Source organism: Drosophila takahashii, chromosome 2R (assembly GCF_030179915.1).
Source record: "Drosophila takahashii strain IR98-3 E-12201 chromosome 2R, DtakHiC1v2, whole genome shotgun sequence".
Classification (NCBI taxonomy): Eukaryota; Metazoa; Arthropoda; class Insecta; order Diptera; family Drosophilidae; genus Drosophila; species Drosophila takahashii.
In genome coordinates this window covers 25,122,225-25,140,999 of record NC_091679.1, presented here as the reverse complement: position 1 = coordinate 25,140,999, position 18,775 = coordinate 25,122,225, and the positions used below count along the sequence as shown (strand labels likewise).

The window sequence follows — 18,775 nt, the reverse complement described above, 5'->3', positions numbered from 1 at the left end:
GTGTATTTTGGGCAGTTGTTAATGGCAGGAGGAGTTGGCTTGCGTGTCTCCGGCCTGTTCCCATCGGCACGCAATCCCCCAGAAAGTGGAGCCACCAGCCCAGCCCGTCCATTTAATTCAAGTATCTGTTAGATGACAATGCGTGCCTGCCGACACCTTGCCAACTACATTTGTAGTGCTGGTAATTGTCGATTGCGGGGGCAAATTGCCTTTCGATTGGCACATAATTTACCCGCTGACGTAACCATGAACTTGGCTCCGAGTCTAGACCACCTTCAGACATTTTAGCCGGAATGGCGATTTAAGACGGGCCATTTGAGCCGGGCCTTTAATAGAGTTATCCTGGTGCCGATCAGGCGGCACATAAAATGTTCTCTTATCTGCTTATTAAAGGGTCGCCGTGCCGCAGAACAGGATTCGAGCAGCATTTTGGCCCCATAAAGCAAAATTAAGACTAAAACAGAAAGGGTTTCCGGACAATGACCCAGAGTTTTGGGGCGAAGATTAGCGCAAATTATGAGATGAGTAGGAAGCGCCATTAAGGCAGAAAGTCTGAAAAAGAATGAGGAGCCTGAAGACGATCTAAAAGGAGATGGGAGGATCCGTAAAATTTAAGAAATTGGACCGCAAAAAGATATTAGATATCTTGCAGAAGGGTGGTCCATGACTTATTTTTAAAATATTTTACCATATTCAGTAAATATATAAAATATATAAATCAGTATTAATATAAAAAAGTAAAATGTAATTAATAAACAATTAAACAGTAGTTTTGCATAGCAATTCATAAAGCAAACATAAATAAAATCAGTAAATAATATTAATAAAAATATCAAACATTTACAATTTACTTTCAACAAAGTTTAATTATTGGAGCTACTCCTTCAAGCCAATTCATTTCTTAGCATAAATAAAAACATTTTCAAGATATTTATTTTCAATCAAATAACAGAATTCTCAGAAATTAGCTACAATGTGACACGATTTTTCAATACTAATATTCATGGCACCAAGCATAAGTAGAATCATGTGCGAAAGGCAAATATTTACAAAAGCTATTGGAGCAGGATTCCTCAATATTAAAAAAAAGATACTTCAACTGGTCCAATTTCTCATACAATTTTCCCATAGCTAAAATTACATGCTTTTCGCCATAAAACATGAAAACAGAGCCCCGGTATCAACAGCTTTGTTAGTGCCACATTACAGGTTTATTTTTCCAGCGAATCAATTTGCAAGTATTCCCAGGAAGGTGGAGAAGAAGCACATAATTTTAAAAGAGTTGCGATCCCACGTTTTTTACGAGTCCCTTGCACCTGAGGCCTTAATTATGTCCTGGCTAAGAGTACTGAAAAGGCAGACGGCCCAGGCAAGGATCTCTGGAAAACAAACAAACAAAACGTTAAAGTCGAAATAATGACGCGCGAAAAACAATAAAACAATGAGGCACCGAGGACTGCGAACTGAAATAATGTTGGCTGGCAAAAATGACAGACAATAAAAGTGGGCTACGAGCCGGGCCAAAATCCAGCTGGCCGCACTTGGCACCTTTCTGGCCCGATCCTGTTGGCCACACAGCGTCAAATGGCCAGCCGGGCGGACAAGGACATGACGTTTTTATTATGCCCAGCATCTGACTTTTGCCCCAGGCCAGAAAACACCGAAAACACCATGTAAAATGGGAAAAGAAAGACGAACCCAAAGACAGACGGCGCCCTGCCGAGTAACCCGTGACCACTGGTACATAGATCTCCTCGGCTCTGGCCCTAAACTTTTGTTTTACAGCCCACGGGCCAAGGGAGCGTAAATCAAAAGGTGTTATCCTTGGCGCTGAGGGGCCGTCAGGGTGGTAGAATTGCACAAACAATTTCTGTTCCACGCTCCCCTGCCCCTTTTGGTAATTTCAGCTAATTAATGGCATCATTACAGGGCTCCGTAGCCCTCGGACATGTTAATAGTGCTCTCTGTTTACCTTCGAGCCGTTCGAAAGGATAATTATGCTGTAAGTGGTCCAGACACGCCCGCCCATTTGGATCCTGCGCCAGGGTAAACAGCTTTGCATGATCCGAGAACATTTGGGTGGTCCCACTTGAGTCTCAAGTGATTGGAGAAGTGAGGCGGAAAAACTAAAAAAATAATCTCATGCTAAAAAACCCATTTCTTTTATTTGTAAGAAAAATCCAATTTAAGTCTAAGATAAATAGGTAATTTATAGTTTTGGAACCCAAAAATTGTTCAATACAGACTACCCACCTTATGAATTCCTCAGCCTATAATTCGCCTTTCTATAAACCCAAAAAACACCTCTTATTTCTGACAGCCCAGTTGCAACGCTATAAATTGCAGCAATCGATTGGTAATGTCTTTCCATTTTGTTAAGCAATTAGAATAGCATTTCGGGTACGCAAAGATAAAGAACCTTCAGTTCGGAGCTCTTAATTAAAACCGCATAAATTTGCCACTCTAATTCCGAACAATAAATTTTGCACCACCCCGAAGTGAGCGGAAATTCAATTACAAGTCCATTGCGAGACAAATTTGAGGGAAATTAATTCGGGATATTTATGGAGCTGTGCCGAAAATCACCCCATACATAACCATAAAGCCGGCTTTATCTGTTGTTAGCCCATTAGTTGACAAATTTTCGCGGGACCCACGAAGTGGGCGCCCACGCAACTTCCTGGAGAATTACGATCATTGGCCAATCGATGGATATTAGCACCTGTCTGCATAAATCCCGCGACAACTATATCTTAATTTATGGTGACGTAATCAATGCTTCTGCATCTATCTCGGCCATAACTCAGATCGTTCGCGTGCGTGGATCAATGGATCCGTGGATGCTTGGCAAATGTTAATGGCCCCCGGGCCAGCAAAATAATTCGGCAAAATAGAAAAATAATAAAAAATGGCAAAGAAGTGATAAAAAATGAAACAATTCAGATTGTCACAATAACTCAGCGAGTTATGATCAAAAGGAAGCCAGCAAAATTTTACTGTTTACTGGCGACTGTTGCAACTGCAAAACTGCAAACTGCAAACTGCAACTGCAAAAGCCGAGTGTTAGCGTAAACCCATTAAATGGGATACCGAAAAGCGTAAACAAGTGACGGAGACTGCAGCCTTCGGCAAAATTTATGTGGCCCGAGTTGACAATTTTTCCAGGCACACGAGTGTATTTTTTGTTTTTTGGGTGGTGAATATATTTTTTAAGGCTTTTTCTCCTCTTTTTTTGTGAACCTGCTGTTGGCGCATTAGCGGGGCCATTTCAAGTTGGCTAACACGCAGTTTAAACGGCTTGTAAGTGACCACGTTTGCACTTAATTAATAAAGTCCGCCAATCCATGCCACACTGTTTGTTGACTTTGTTGCCATGTTGCAACTCCGATTCGCTGGCGATTCGAATTTGAGTTGACTTGAGTTTTCGGGTTTGCCCGCGTCCTTGCCTAGATAACATTGCAATTAGTGTTGCCCGACGCAATATATTCTTGTGTTTATTTTAATAAATTGCCATCGAGCCGGGTCGGTTTAACTTAATTAAATGCCAGTTTCAATTTATTTTCCATTTACTCTCCCTGACTGCTCGACTGCCTGCTGGCCACAATGAAAGCGAAACCGCAGAAACAACAATATCGCCGGCGAGTAAATAAACAAAAGCGGGCTGTGCAAAAATTACAAAAAAAAACAAGAGAGAACGCTATAGTCGGGTTGGTGTCCCGACTATCTAATACCCGTCACTCAGCTAAAGGGAGTGCGAACGCTGTGTCAAGTTGGTGTCCCGACTAATAATCGTAACTCAGCTAAAGGGAGTGCGAGGGAGATAGATATATGTTGACAATTTATAAAGCGTATAACTTTTTAATGAATGGTCCGATTTGAAAAATGTCTTCTACATTTCGATAGGTATAAATATACACAACAAAATTGCATTTATACTTCTCGGAAATCTTTAAAGATGTGGGCGCAGGACCCATTTTAAAATCGTTAGTGGGCGATTGTGGGCGTTAGAGGGGGCGTGGCGCTCGGCTAAAATAAACTTGCGCTGCGTAGGAAGCCAAAGAATATGTGTGGGAAATCTCAACCTTCTAGCTTTTGTAGTTTCTGAGATCTCAGCGTTCATACAGACGGACAGACGGACAGACGGACAGACGGACAGACGGACAGACGGACAGACGGACATGGCTAGATCGACTCGGCTAGTGACCCTGATCAAGAATATATATACTTTATGGGGTCGGAAACGCTTCCTTCTAGATGTTACATACTTTTGCACGAATCTAGTATACCCTTTTACTCTACGAGTAACGGGTATAAAGACTGACTCTGTGGCTGATGGAACTATCAATGTAATTTAACATTCATTCGCCGCCAGCAGCAATTAACTGTAAATAACATGCGGAGCGGGCTGCGTGTGTGGTCTGCAAAAATGGAAAAAAAGTAAATAAATAAAATACCACTTTCAATATCGACTGCAAAAGGCGGCCTTTTCTTATTGCCCTTGTCATCGACTTTGTCCGCAGGCCATTCGATTGATAAATGTTTTTGCATACACTCGTAAACCCCGGGAATATCGATAACGGCAGCAGGAGGCCTCTGAATTAACAGTATTTTCACATCCATGATGAGTAACTTTATAGTTTGTAAAGTTCAGAAATGTGACTCACTGAACAGACAGCAAATAGACTGATTTTCCATTAATAAAACGAATTAATTATTAGCTTAAAATGACGTGTTCCCCAAGGAAATGACAAATCCATTACGATCACGTAAACACCTCTAACCGCTTCAACGAAAAGTTATTAACTCTTAATTCACTTTACTCAGAAAACTATAAGTTTGCACTTTAAAGAAAAAACTGGAGCAACATCAAATGCTTTTTAAGCTTTTACATTTTATGGCTATTTTAATCAAATTCAACAAAAAATTCTTGAAATGGCTTCGCTTATACATTTTATCTCTATAATTTTAATTGCTTTTTCTAGATTTGGTGAACCACAAAATTCAATCAGAGCAACAAAAATTATAAGCAAATAAAATCCGGTGTGGAGTCCACAATATGTGACCCAGAAATGGGCTGCGTTGACTCCAATAAATGAGATTTTCCTTCACGATAGTTTTTAGGGGAAGCCACCCACATAAAGAGCAGAGAGAGTGCCTGTTTCTGTGCTCTTACAGTACACTCAAAGAACAGCTTCATCAAACACAAAAAATTAATCATCCTTAATATTAGAAATTTGGAGTAAATGGGAAATTAAAACATAAAATGCGGAAATTCCAAATAAAGTTAGTTTATCATATACAACAAGTTTCTTATAAATGCAAAATGATTTTGAGACCAACTCCGATGCAGTGCTCAAGTTTTTTTTAAAACATTTTATTATTGAAATTATTTAAAATAATAAATTGTTTCCTTAAATATTTGTATTTAAGTGTTCTAATTTATGAATTTATTTATTTTCAATTAAAAGTTTGTTTACCATGCATTCCTTTTGCTACTGCAATTTTCTTACATATTCTCAACTTGAATCATAATAATATATGGAAACTTAATACTAAGGATCTTTTGACTATAGAGATACTATAGCCTTCTCTCAGTGTATTGTCTGGAATTGTGGGGGCGACAAATCGTGAGCTAATTAACTCATTGACACTGTGGCCTCTGCGCCCCTCGCCTCCGATGCACTGCAACCCGACCAATTCCCGGGGGCACCGATTCGAGTGGCGTCTGTGGAAGAATCGTGCGTAAAACTTGAGTACGCTCCACATTAAATGGCGCTAATTTCGTGGCATTCGAGTTGGCTTTGGCTTTGGAGCTGGTCAGTGGAAATGAAAATGGAACTGGAGGCGAAGCTTTAGCTGGGAGTCGAGGTCTGGTCTGCAGGGCGTGCCAATGCAATTAGCATTAGTGCAGTTGTGGGGGAAGGGGAGGGGGTAGGGGAAAAGCAGAGGTCGAAACTGATAAATGGCTGCAAGTTGAGGTTTGTTTTCCTTTTGCCCAGGCCCAGGGCAGTTTGTTTGCCGCTCTCCGCTTACAAAACAAACCGAAATGCCAGCCGCGGCACCAGGCGAGCAAATAAAACGGTTTCTTCCAGGAAACGTGACAAAAACGTCAATAACTGCGGGCCTCCATATGCTAGTATATAGCATACCCTATACCTATATAGTGGCTGCAACTACGGCGATTCCGATGACGATGCCAATACCAATACCAAAAGCAAAACCAATACCGATGATGGCCAGGGCCACTAGTTGCAGCATGTGACAAATCGCAGTTGTTTGTTGACTTTGCCGCATATGCAAAATGCAAAATGCAATTACTTAGGGCCGAGTGTAATCTAAGACGCTTCACCCAGACCCAACTCAAGACCCCAGAGCCCAGACTCCTGAGTCCAAAGAACAGGGAACCCAGCTGCAATCGTCAGCGTTAAAGTTCCGGGAATGCAGCCATCGAAGTGAATGCCTCAGACGACATTCCAGGAACTATTGGATCTCCTAGGGGCAATGCTCTTGGGGGAAGTTACGCTTAAAAGCCAAGGATAACACTAGGTTTTGCATTGGGAAAAAGTCAATCATGAAGATTCTTCCAAAATGTAATTTTGTTTGGAAAAAAATAACCCTATATCATAAAAAGATGTTTATAAAACTATAAACAAAATTTAAGTATAAGTTGCTTTGCCTGTCATTTGCTTGCATTTACTCAAAGTCCCCGTCTTTAGCTCGCCTCGTTAAATCATAAGCCTGCATGGAATTCTTTTCCGCATAAATAACCCATAGGAGAGTGAAAGTAGAATCTGGAAAGTAAAATCAAATATGGTTAGACTCGATAAATATGCCAGGGAAATGGCTCTTGATTATCATAGAGATCGATAAGCTGCGATTTATGCTTATCAAGCCGCCGAGATGAGAGTTGGCAACGCCCACCGATCCAGCGATCCACCGATCTCTCGGTCACTATCCACACAGATCCCATAACTCAAATCGAAGACGAAGGCGAAGATCATGCTGATGGAATGACAAAGTGACCGGAGCGATGGAACAACCGTGTTGACCATACCCATATGTACACGGATGGATCGTAAAATCTTTTTCTGATTTTCTGATCGTCTCCGTTGTTTTTCGTACATGTGCCGCAATTACGAGGCTTTTTGACGCCCCAGCTCGCTGTCGAGATATCTGATTTTTGTTTTTATTTTGATTTTGATTCGCCTTTTGATTTTGGATTTTGTTCATGCTGTGCAGTTTAGCATTTTATGATTTTTTAATTTTATGTTGATGAAGCTCATTGCTTGCATATTTGATTACCGTTTTGGTTGTTGTCTCTGGCTGTGTTTTTTATGGTTTGTTTGCTGGCCGTGTTCTTTGTTTTCCTGATTATTCCAGCATAATGCTTGATTCGCTTGTTTTTAGGCTTCCCTCTGAGTGTGTCATTTGTTACATTTTCGGGTTTGGACATTATATATCAAGAGCTGTGTTTTTACGGCCCACAAAATAAAGCTGTGCCCAGCTGGTGGGCCAGACCATATAAACGGGAGTATTTATAAATCTGAGAAAAGTATAAAAAATCAGGAAATTATTAACCGAAATTATGAAATATAAGGCTCAAAACTAATTATAAAACCCAAATTCGCAATTCACCCGTCTGGTATGAAATTCTTATCGCTTGTTTACGGATTTTTGCCAGTTAGTGACGCAAATTCTATGACGTCGCAGCCTTCAGTTAGTGACAATTAAATTATGGCCAGCCAGCCGCTATCATTCAATGCCATAAATGCCCATAAATTAGAACAACCAGCCCGCTCGAAATTCTATATCCATCGCTTCGATTCCGAAACAAATCACGCCCCCATATCGAGCACTATCGATAGCATCTCAGAACGCCCTTTCGTTGGCTTTATTTTGCCATATTTATGCTGATGCATTTCCCAGTTCGAACGCCTTTCGAAACTAAACGAAACGAAACGAGACGAGGCGAGCATTCCACTCACCATGACTAATAACTTAATTAGAAACTCGGCAGAAGACGAAGATTTGGTTGTTAAAATCTTAATAACTTGCGGCAAAAATGCGACCCGATCGAAGCTTTTTATTGAGTGAAAAACAAACCCGTAGCGAAGATCTCTAAAATATCCAAAAAGATCGAAGCCCATAAAAATTCCAAGCCTAAAATGCATTTGATGGCTTTTTGGGAGTGTGAGTGTGCCGTGAAAATAAAAATAAACATTTGGCTTTTCTAGTTTGGGTTGTGTTTTCTGTAGGGGGCAATCTTGAGTTACATAGACGCTAGGAACTAAGGCACTTTCAATGTCAAAGTCATTGGAAGTTCAACGATATCAAATCATGGGTCATCTAATGGATTAACTAAGCCGCAGAGACCGCAACAATGTTACCGTTGTTCATCTGGATGGACTTGCACTTCCTGCTCGGCTGAGAAATCAAGTAGGCAAATATGGTACAATGGCGGTGGATCGAAGTTTGCATCGTTTTTAGAGGGGCAAATAAAAGGGGGAACTGTAACCGATACTAAGTGTTAGATATGACTGAAGAAAAAACTGATCCTAGAATATATTTCTTAATCTAAATGCTCAAGGAAGCTTAATTTATTTTAATTCTAAAATTTAAATTTAAAATTCTAAACAAAGATTAGAGAACTAAAAAAATAAGTCATACCTAATGTTATTTAAAGGATTTTTTGATTTATTCCACACAAACTATTCATTCTAAACTAATAATTATAAGTTAATGTATGTGTTTTATTAACACCAAATATAACCATCCATAAAACTGTATAGTAATTTTAATTAAATTACAATAAATAGTATAGTATTTATACATTTTTCAAGGATCAAATAACTTGTTTTAAGACTACTTTTTTTCTCCCAGTTCATCACCAAGTGCGCACTCACAAGTGCAGGCTGCCGGAGGGTGCTCCACTCGGGGTTTGTGTCACCAAACTAATGAAATCAATAAGCCAGTCGAGCGGCCGGGCCGTGAATCACAATAATAACAACAAAGGCAGCTCCCTGGGGCATAAGGCACAAGTGGCTGCCACCGGCGTTCAAAGGTGTGAAGCACAGAGTCACTCAAGCCCTCAGCTCGCCTCGGCTTATGAAATATGAGAGCTAAGAGCCGAGATCCCAGAGTCGAGAACTCAGAACCGAGAGCTCAGAACTCAGAACCCATACCGAGACCAAGACCAAGAACGGCGACTCTTGCCAAGAATTTGTGTGCATAAATTTAATTACTGGCAGAACGGCAGAATGGCAGACGACTGAGACCGGGGCTGAACCCAGTCACCTATCAATCTAACTCGAGTGGCTTTTCTCCTCGTGTTGCCTTTTTCTTTGGCTTTTCAAGTGCTTTACTTATTAGTGACTTTTGTGGCCGCATCCCTAGCCCTCCTCCTGGTCCACCCCGCTGAAGTTCAATAGCCTGTCGAGGCCAGATACATTTACGGATACAGTATCTGAAAAACTGAAGCCAGGGGCAGATGCCCCGCCAGCTACTCCAGATACATCTGTCGGTTTATAATTAGCGGAGAGAGCATGCGCACCTTGGCTACTTGACTCCGAGGTTTCGAGGTTTAATGCATTGGCCGACTATTTTGGGAAATTGTTTTGGTATTTGGTCGAAATTATAGCAAACAAATAAGGGTGATTTAAACTGAGTCGAAGTATCAAGAATTATTATTTGGCTTTTATGCATTTCTCAATATTGAATAGTTAACAATAGTAGTAATAACTTTTGAATAAGAAGTAAGTCAAGAGAGATTATTAATTTTATAGCAAAAAATAATATTTTGCATACAGTTGTGTTAACTTTTTAGTTTGACCTTTTTTTTATTTTAGTCCCTTTTTAAATTTAACTTATAGCTTCAAAAGATTTATAAACCTTCCCAATATTTGTGGTAATAAATCAGTTTATAAAAAGTTAATAGTTTTAATGTGCTTAACAAGGTCTTAACATAGCCTTAATAAACTATGCTTTGTTTCGACAGCTCCTCAATGTAATATAAATATTTGACAATAACTCATCACCATCGACATTCATTAAGTAATATCCGCTAAGACACGTGTTTCGCCTAAGGTCAAAGTTCTAGTCCTACACACACTTTTATCTCGATGTTAATGATAAACCCCTGCCCTCACCCATCGTTACCTTCCGTTTTGGCACGCTTAATCACTTCGACGAAAAGAGCCATGTTTGCCTTTAATTAAAAATGTTTTTGCCCACCAAATATTTACATCAATTAAAAACACTCGCCAGGCTGATTAACTAATGGAATTAACTTGTTGTTTTCGCTTTTGTATTTTTCAGAAAATATAACGATAGTCGGCTTCCCGGATTATCTGAACAACGAATTCAAAATAGCACTGTTCGCAAAAGAAACTCAAAGATATTTGTGTTTCAACGACAACTGGAGATTAGTTGGCATGGTGAGTAGTGGTGACCTTTAGATCGTAATAGGCATGGGAGTTCTCCGTCTAGGCGACTGATTCACCTCCCAAAGGGGGTGCATCCCCCTAATAGATAAAAGACGACGACGCCAAGATGAAAGGGAATTTCCATTTCCACACAATTTGTTTATGGATAGATAAAGTTTATGGCATCTTGTGCAAGCAAATTGCCGGCAATAGCCATAATCATATGCTTGACAATATTTGTTCCGCCGGTATATAGATGCTGATATAGCCAAGGCCCGGTGCAGCGATTTTGATTGCATTGCATTCGTACTTCTACTTCGCATACTCGACAAAGTACAAAGCGCCCAGTGTATACGACTTCTCCTCGAATTGTTTTTATGCAAACTAACTGTACAAACACTGTAATTTATGACATGTTCCACATAATGGCTTTATGCAAACGATCGCTTATACGACAATAACAGTATTATGGCATTATGGCCAAATTGTCAGCCACAATGGGTGAAAACCTGTTGCGGCTGCACCAAATCTGTCAGCGGGCCGAACGAAATATTTATTACAATATTTTTGTAATTTGTAATTCGAAAATGCGAACAATTTCATATGCAATTACGGCCGAATGTGGCACAGATTTTCAGATAGGCTTACGCGGCGTATGCGTGATATCGCACGGAGCAATGAATTGCAACTGTTCGGGTATTCGGAGGAAATGGAAAATCAAATTTTCGAAACATTGTAACAGTTTCGCTCAGCCCCGTTTCAATGTCACTCGCTAAAGTGCCGGCCACTCGAGGACCGAGATTTGCCGAGATTCATAAAAGGCAAACAACTCGCCAAAGCCAGTTAGATATGTCCAATCAATCAGACGGATGACGCGGCACTTAATTGCGGCTGTTATGTGGCAATGGCGAAAACATTTCAATGTCCTTTTCGCCACTCTCAATACAGTTAGTTAGCTATACCGCACTCGAGCTCTGGGCAAACAATAGAACCCCTAAGGTCAGACACAACCCGCACTTGTCATTCTACCTATTGCTATTCTATTGCTTTCGATTATGACCGCACTCCATTCGATATCTTGGGCGGCTTTTCCCGCTAAGGTTAGTGCGGTGAGTGTGGGCCGAGGTCGCAGAGTTTCGCCGTGAGTCACATATTGATTACTCGATCCGATCCCTGCTCGAAATAGAATGGAATAGAAATGTGTGTTTACCCCAAACACTCTGCGCCACTTGACCAGCGATGAGAAGCTGCTCAAAAATAGCAATTACGAGCTATAAATATGCGAAGAGCAAACAAGTAGTCCGTCGCTAAATATGGCACAAGCCTTAATTGCTTGGGAAATGTTTCATCTGCGTCGTTTGCAACACTTTGGGCCGCAATCTGAGAGATCTGAGCGATCAGATCGGACCGCTGATAGCAGAAATGGCCAACACGGCAGCAACACGCGCTCAACGACTCGAAGAGAAAGGTTAGGGTTTATGGTGTAGGATCTCTGAATACCCTTTAATTTTCGGGATTTTTTAATGAGCAAGCAATTTATTCGTTTTCGTAAAAAGAGTTACCATAAAATCGTTAAACACCCCTGCAGGAAAAATGCGAACTAGTCTGAAAAACAACTAGTTATACAACAAATATAAAGCAACCGGAATTTGTCTGAATGCATTTGGACTACACAGGGTCTAGAAAATTTGTGCTAGTCGAAAAAATGATTAATACAAAACTAGTAAAAAAGAAACTTGTCTCGGACTAGTACCTTTCTGACAAAAAAAACCTTAAAAATATTTAACTGGTAGAACAAATACATGTTACAAATACATACAAGGCAACTGGAATTAAACTAGTTGCATATGAAACACATATGATTCAAAAATATAGCCTAGAGTGTAAATGTCTTGGGAAATTTAGCACTAAACATATCAAACACTCGAGGTCCTCGGTTCAATCCCCAGTCCTTGTACATTTTTTTTTGTTTTTTGTTTGCTAGGTGATGCTTTAGTTTTATTTTAAACTTTGTTTAATCTTTCCGAGGCAATATATTTGTGAAAAATCACTGTTTTTAAATTATGTCACACTAAAATTAATAAACCTTGTTAGTGCATTACAAAATGTGATGCGTGTATGGCTCAATCAGTTGGTGTGTCTACAAATCCAAAGGTCCCGGGTTCAAGTCCTAGAGAGGGCGTCTTGCCTCAAAAAAAGTAAGTTTGTTTTAATTCCTTTTAATTATCATTTACTGTATTTGATTACATAATAATTATCAGAAATTCTCTAAGGACCGCGCCTATTGATTGGATACTAAATTAGGAGAGTGTCAAGTTAGGCATCGTCAAGTACTAGTGAAATTCAATCACTTGATAGTTTAGAGATTAATTTTTAGTTTTTTCGTGAAAATATTTTTTTGAGTGTAGTTTAACAGCTGTTACCATAAATTGGTTACCAGTAACTAGTGCAAAACTAGTAGAAAATGGACTAGTTGTTTCCGACGACAAGCATACGAAAAATGGACCACTTCGTTACAAGGAAATGGACATAACTTTAACTAGTTAACCTTCTTGACCCAACTAGTATATTAATAGTCCAAAACTGATTCCGTTTCCTGCAGGGACCAATTAAGTTTATTATAACAATAGAGAGAACAATTAAAAAGTAAAGTAACAAAATAAATTAACAATTTCCACGATTATTTGCCTTAAGGTTTTGATCAATATTTCACTCCACACCGTCTATAGCAAACCAATATCCCCTAAATAAAGATTTCCAGGGTATTCCAACATCCAAGTCATAAGCCGCGTTTCATTTGGTTGTCGTTTTGAGATTTCAAGTGTTTTATAAATAAACAGAAGGCAGTCTAAACGTTCGCTCCTCGCGCGATGATGTCGCTGTCATCGTTGTCGATACGCATATCAGAGTGGCAGACTATCAGACAATCAGTACATCCACCGCATAAAACACCTTACAGACCCTACAGACCTTATGAACGGAAATGCCGCTCATAAATTGCATGTGAAGTGCACGGAAGCCAATCGCTATACCTATATCTATATCCATATATCTCTTTCTGGTTGCAGAGGGAACTGCGAGATACCTGCTATTTCAACGAGACCATCGTGCACGGTTATTTCGTGTTCCGTTCCGTTGTCGATCTGCAGCGACGTGTCGGGTTCACGCACCGAGGTAAGCCTGTGGGGCCCAAGAAGAGCGTCAACGATGCCTGCTACATGTTCAACAAGATCGAGGCCGAGCAGTTTTTCCGCCATCACCATGGAAATGGCAATGGGAATGGCAACGGCAATGGCAATAGCAGTGGCAGCAGCAACAGTCGGAAGCCCCCGCGCAACAACAAAAACAATCGCCACAAATCGAATAACCAAAATCAAAAGTTGCAACAGCAACAGGAGCATCATGGCCATAATAATAGTAACGTTATTCTTAATAATAGTAGTACTAGTTTAAGTAGCACTAACAAAAAGCAATTAGCGATAAACCGGCAGAAGCAGCAAAAGCAGCAGCAACAGCAGCAACATCAGGTGCGACATCATCACAATGATCCATCGCTGCTGCTGCGACGACAGCAACACGAGAAGAAGCAGAAGCGGCGCAAGCAACAGAAGCAACAGCAACACCAACAACGAGTATCAGCTAGTCCAACGAATCAACAAATGCCTGCAACAGCAACACCAACACCAATAGCAACAGCAACATCCCCGGCAACAGCAACACAATCGACAACAGCAACATTGAGCAGCAAGCGCAAGGGGCGGCGAAGAAAGGGCAAGGGCAGGCCAAAGGCACAGCAACTACTTGCCACGGCAGCAACATCGCCGTACACCGACGACACCCTCGATAGCTACAACAGCAGCGGCAGCAGCAGCAGCAGCTTGGAGCCCTGGTCCACTTGGTCCACGATCGACAGCTTTAGCGGCAGCAGCACAACAGCAACATCTGACGACAGTATTAGCAGCAGCAGCAACTACGACGCCTGGGCCACCTACATCACCGAAATGGAGGCCGAGGCATCGGGACTGGGCGCCAACGACACCGAGTTGCTGCCCGAGTTGGTGGACGATCCGGAGACGGAATCCACGGCGACAATTGAAACCAAAGCAACATCAGCAATAGCGGCAACGGCGGCCACAACTACCTCGACGGCGGGCACGCAGCTGGTGATAGAGCAGACGCCGCTGGCCAGGAGCAACATCAGCCACAGAAGCAACAGCAACATCAGCAGCAGCAGCACACGGGCAACACCAACGGCCACAAGTCAGACTGAAATTGAAATCTCTGCACAGAGCACGCAACACAGCAGGGAAAATCCAGCGGAAAACCTGGACAATTCCCAGATATTACTGGCGGGCGAGAACGAAGTGAAGCCACAGCAGCAGCCACGCAAGTTGCTCTGGACCCTGCAACCGCCAATCGCCACACGTGGCAGCACGCGAGCAACTTCGGTGACAAAACCCATGCACCAGCAACTCTCCAGCACGGCAGCAACAGCGGCCACGACCCCGCAGCAACATGTTGCTCCCTCACTGTTTAGCGTGGACAAGAACATCAACAGTAACCTGAACAACACTCTGACGGAGGCCTCGCCAACGGCAGCAGCAACATCCAGCATTACGGCAGCAACAACCATGAAGAGACCCGTCCGGAAGTTCACCAGGAAGCTGATGGCCACGCCCTATCACCAGCTGACCTACGTGCGCAACGCGGGCGGGGACATCGACATCGACAACCTGGACAACATCAGCGTGTATCCCGTGCTCTACAACGGCGATCTGGAGGGGAATGGCAGCGGCAACAGCTCCGACGGCGGCTTCAGCGGATTTCTGCCCACCTCGACCACCTCCCATCTGACGGAACCGATTCGCATCGGCATGAACAGGATCCGGCCGAACAAGACGCTGCACTGGTTCACTCACCAGAGATTTGCGTAGTAGTTAGGGAGTGGCAGCTTTGGCTATTAGATCTTTGAGGGCAGGTCTGAAACGGCTTTAACTTTCCCAGATAAATTTCAAATATGTAAAATCACAATTCCAATTAATTGCCAGTTAAAAGTAATACAATTTGAAAATGGAATTTTCTTGCCTTTTCCTCATCAGCTAGTAGTAATTTCAAAACTTGATCATTTCTGTGAAAGTGAAAGCCAGAACAGACCTGCCTAAGAGATAAATACCTACTCAGTACTCAGTTTTCAAAAGAATTTAGGCAAAACCAAGTGAAGAACAAAAATGTACGGATAAATATTTCAAATTTATAATGAACTGATACATATATATAAACATATATAGAACTCGATATACAAAGGAGTTGCTTACTGTTCAGTACCTCGACTCAGACAGGACTTTTGCACTAGCACCACGCCTAAAAGCACACAACAGAAGCGGAACCGAAACCGAAACCGGAAGCGGAAACGGGAGCAGAACCGATAACGATAACTCAGGCCGCACTTCATCCAGTAGCGAGTACAGTGAAGACTCCACCAACTGCACTCGAGAGGCCGCAGGCAACGAACTCGCAGAACTGCTACATAGTTATAAATGAAAAGACAATAAGATTTTTATTTACGAGTATGTGCTATATAAACTAACAAAAAAAAAACGATGGAATGAACCGAAGCGATAGCGATAATCGATAACAAATGCTAAAATTGTTGAAATGAAAATTATGAAAGCGCGACATTCAGGTGCAAGCAAATAAACGTTTCGAATGCACTGAGAAAGCGTAGCAAACTTTTGATTTACTAAATCAATTAAATATATTAGCAATGAGAATTAATAAATACAAATGCAAACAAAAATCGATATATATTATATACATATATGCATATATTTTCAAAATTTTATAACGAACCAAAAACCAATTAGCAAACAAATTTAAAAAGATGAACGGGAAACGAATGAAGACGTTTTTTAAATTCATACGCAAGCAGAACTAAGAGTCGGTAACGATAACGATAACAAATTCGCACAGCAAAACACTTCCAAAAAAGAAAGGTTAAAACTAAATATTAAACAATTTTACTAGGCACAAGCGTACGAAATTGGGCTAGATGAACAAAAAGAGAACTTCATTCAAAATAAACCGAATTTTTTAAGCAAATACAAAGAGTTGTTGAAATGGTCAGCATGCAAATTGATTTTAGGACGCAGTTTGTGGGGCGACATCCAGTTCAAGGAGGGATAGAAACAAATTTTGAGCATTGGAAAATTTTAAAAAACTACTAACGATATGTACTGCAACCAAACACCAAATTCACACAGAATAAGCAACGTTATATTTATTAATTGAACAAAAACTAAGAAACTAAAACTACAAATAAAATCAAAATACAGCAAAATGAAACCAACTGCTGCTTTTCTACATACAAATATATATATATAAACACATATAGGCATATGTGTACGAACATGGAAAAAGATATGCAAAAATTGTTTCTCATATATTTATATTAATATTTAAAATAAATAGTTCAAACATATTAGCAAACCAAATATGCGAAATTAAAACAATTTGAAGGGAAATGCGTAAACACAAAGCAGAAAGGCAGAAAACTGAAGCGTCAAGTTTATATGTAGAGATATGTATGAATGTAAATTTAAAGTGAACAAAGAAAACCCAAACAAAAAGAAGTTAAAGCAAGATGCTTAGGTGAAAATTTAATTAGTGTGTACTTAAGACAAGAAACCATTTAACAATTGAACGATTAATTATTAACTTAACTAGGCATTGAAGCAGCACTCAACTAAATAAAACCTAAAAACCTAAAACCGATACGAAACCGAAACGAAGCCGAAAACACACAACACACAACTCGAATTGAACTACTGTACTTATACGTATGCGCGTTGCTGTAATATAAACAAAATTCTTATGTTGAATCGACGGCGAACGGGCGAACTCCATTATTTGATGACTATATCTACCACAGCAGAAACTATTTATTTAAACCTATATCGAATCGAATCGAGTTGGATCGAGTCGATTGGATTGGAGTGGAGCGGGGACCGATTGTCATTTGTCATTTGTAAATTCATTTGCACTTTTCTTTCTACTAATTACGTTTAATTAATTAATTAATCATACGCCTAAGTTAACACTTCTACCATTGTACATTGTAATATGTTTTATTCCTAAGCCGAGCATTAAATGTAATTATTTATGTATAAAAGCAAAATGATTCTTTCGCCCATGTATAACACTTGCGCCCTCTTCTCATCCTTTCTCCAAGTCTGTCTCCCCTCCCTATCTCTATTAATCTCTATCTTATATATACGAATATATAAACGACTATTTAATTGCATTTCTTTGTATTAAAACGAGTAACAACACACTAGAAATTGAATAAAAAGCCTCAACAAAATCTTCAACACTTTTCATTTCTCTTATGAGTTTTCTTCATTTCCAACTCTTCAAATAAATGCTCAGTTGTTTCCGTTTTGTTGGTTTACGAATGTGTGCAGAAAAATCGTATAAATAAAAAATATATATAAATTCAAAAGGCAATTGATTTTTTTGAAATGGTAAATTACGTAAGTATAACCTTAAAGGATTTTTTAATGACAGTTTAACATAAGAATAAATGTGTGATTTTATCCAATATAGCATAGATCGCAAATAACTGTTGACCGATTCGTGCGGTCCCCAAATAACTGTTTTACTCTGAGACTTTGAGCCAGTGTTCCCAGATCAGGGGTTTTCCCCCTAGATTTAGGGGTTTTTTGACGTGCTAGGGGGAATTTTAGGGGGGAAGAATTTTTAGGGGGAAAGTTTAGGGGCTTTTTTTTGAAAATTGTATTATCCAAATGTTTTGAAAAAACACTAGAATATTTGATTTTCTAAAAAATTGCCGCGCATATAAATTACCTAAATATGGCAAAAATATCAAAAAAATACTGCGCACGACTTTACTATCGAGTGTAAGTGTTACCAGCTGATGGCGGATTCTGGGAAACCGCCTTTAAGTTTTCTAACTGTGATTACCGAAAAATTTCGTATCTGGTTAATAATTGAATTTAAGTTTAACATGCCTCCAGTGCTTCCAAAAACCAATTTCTCAAATGAAGTTCTCGAGGTGATCTCTTAAAATTCGATCTCGTTTTGTAGTATATAAATAAATATATACATGTATTTCAAAATATAATAATAAATATATGTTAAACAACAAATTACTATACAGAGATTTTTCCAATCTAAACATTTCTACAACGCCATATTGATTTATTTCTTATTTTATTGTATATTTTCGAAATTAAGTAAATTTTTGAATTTAGGGGGAAAACTGGATTTTTTAGGGGGAAATATCGACTGTTTGAGATTTTTTAGGGGGAAAGCAAAATTTTCATCTGGCAACACTG

General features: G+C 40.0%; 1 protein-coding gene across 3 annotated transcripts in view; it reads left to right on the top strand.

The window, feature by feature from the left end:
* Positions 1–17,885, top strand: part of ths (thisbe) — a 64,607-nt gene extending 46,722 nt beyond the window's left edge. For 2 of the 3 annotated variants that reach the window (XM_070214055.1, XM_017138927.3), the window contains 2 exons: positions 10,315–10,433; positions 13,490–17,885. In XM_070214055.1, coding sequence (XP_070070156.1) covers positions 10,315–10,433; positions 13,490–15,355 — 1,985 coding nt within the window. In that variant the 3' untranslated portion in view covers positions 15,356–17,885. The remainder of the gene's footprint in view (positions 1–10,314; positions 10,434–13,489) is intronic. The other variant, XM_070214056.1, reaches the window with a different exon arrangement.
* The last annotated feature ends 890 nt before the right edge of the window (positions 17,886–18,775 follow it).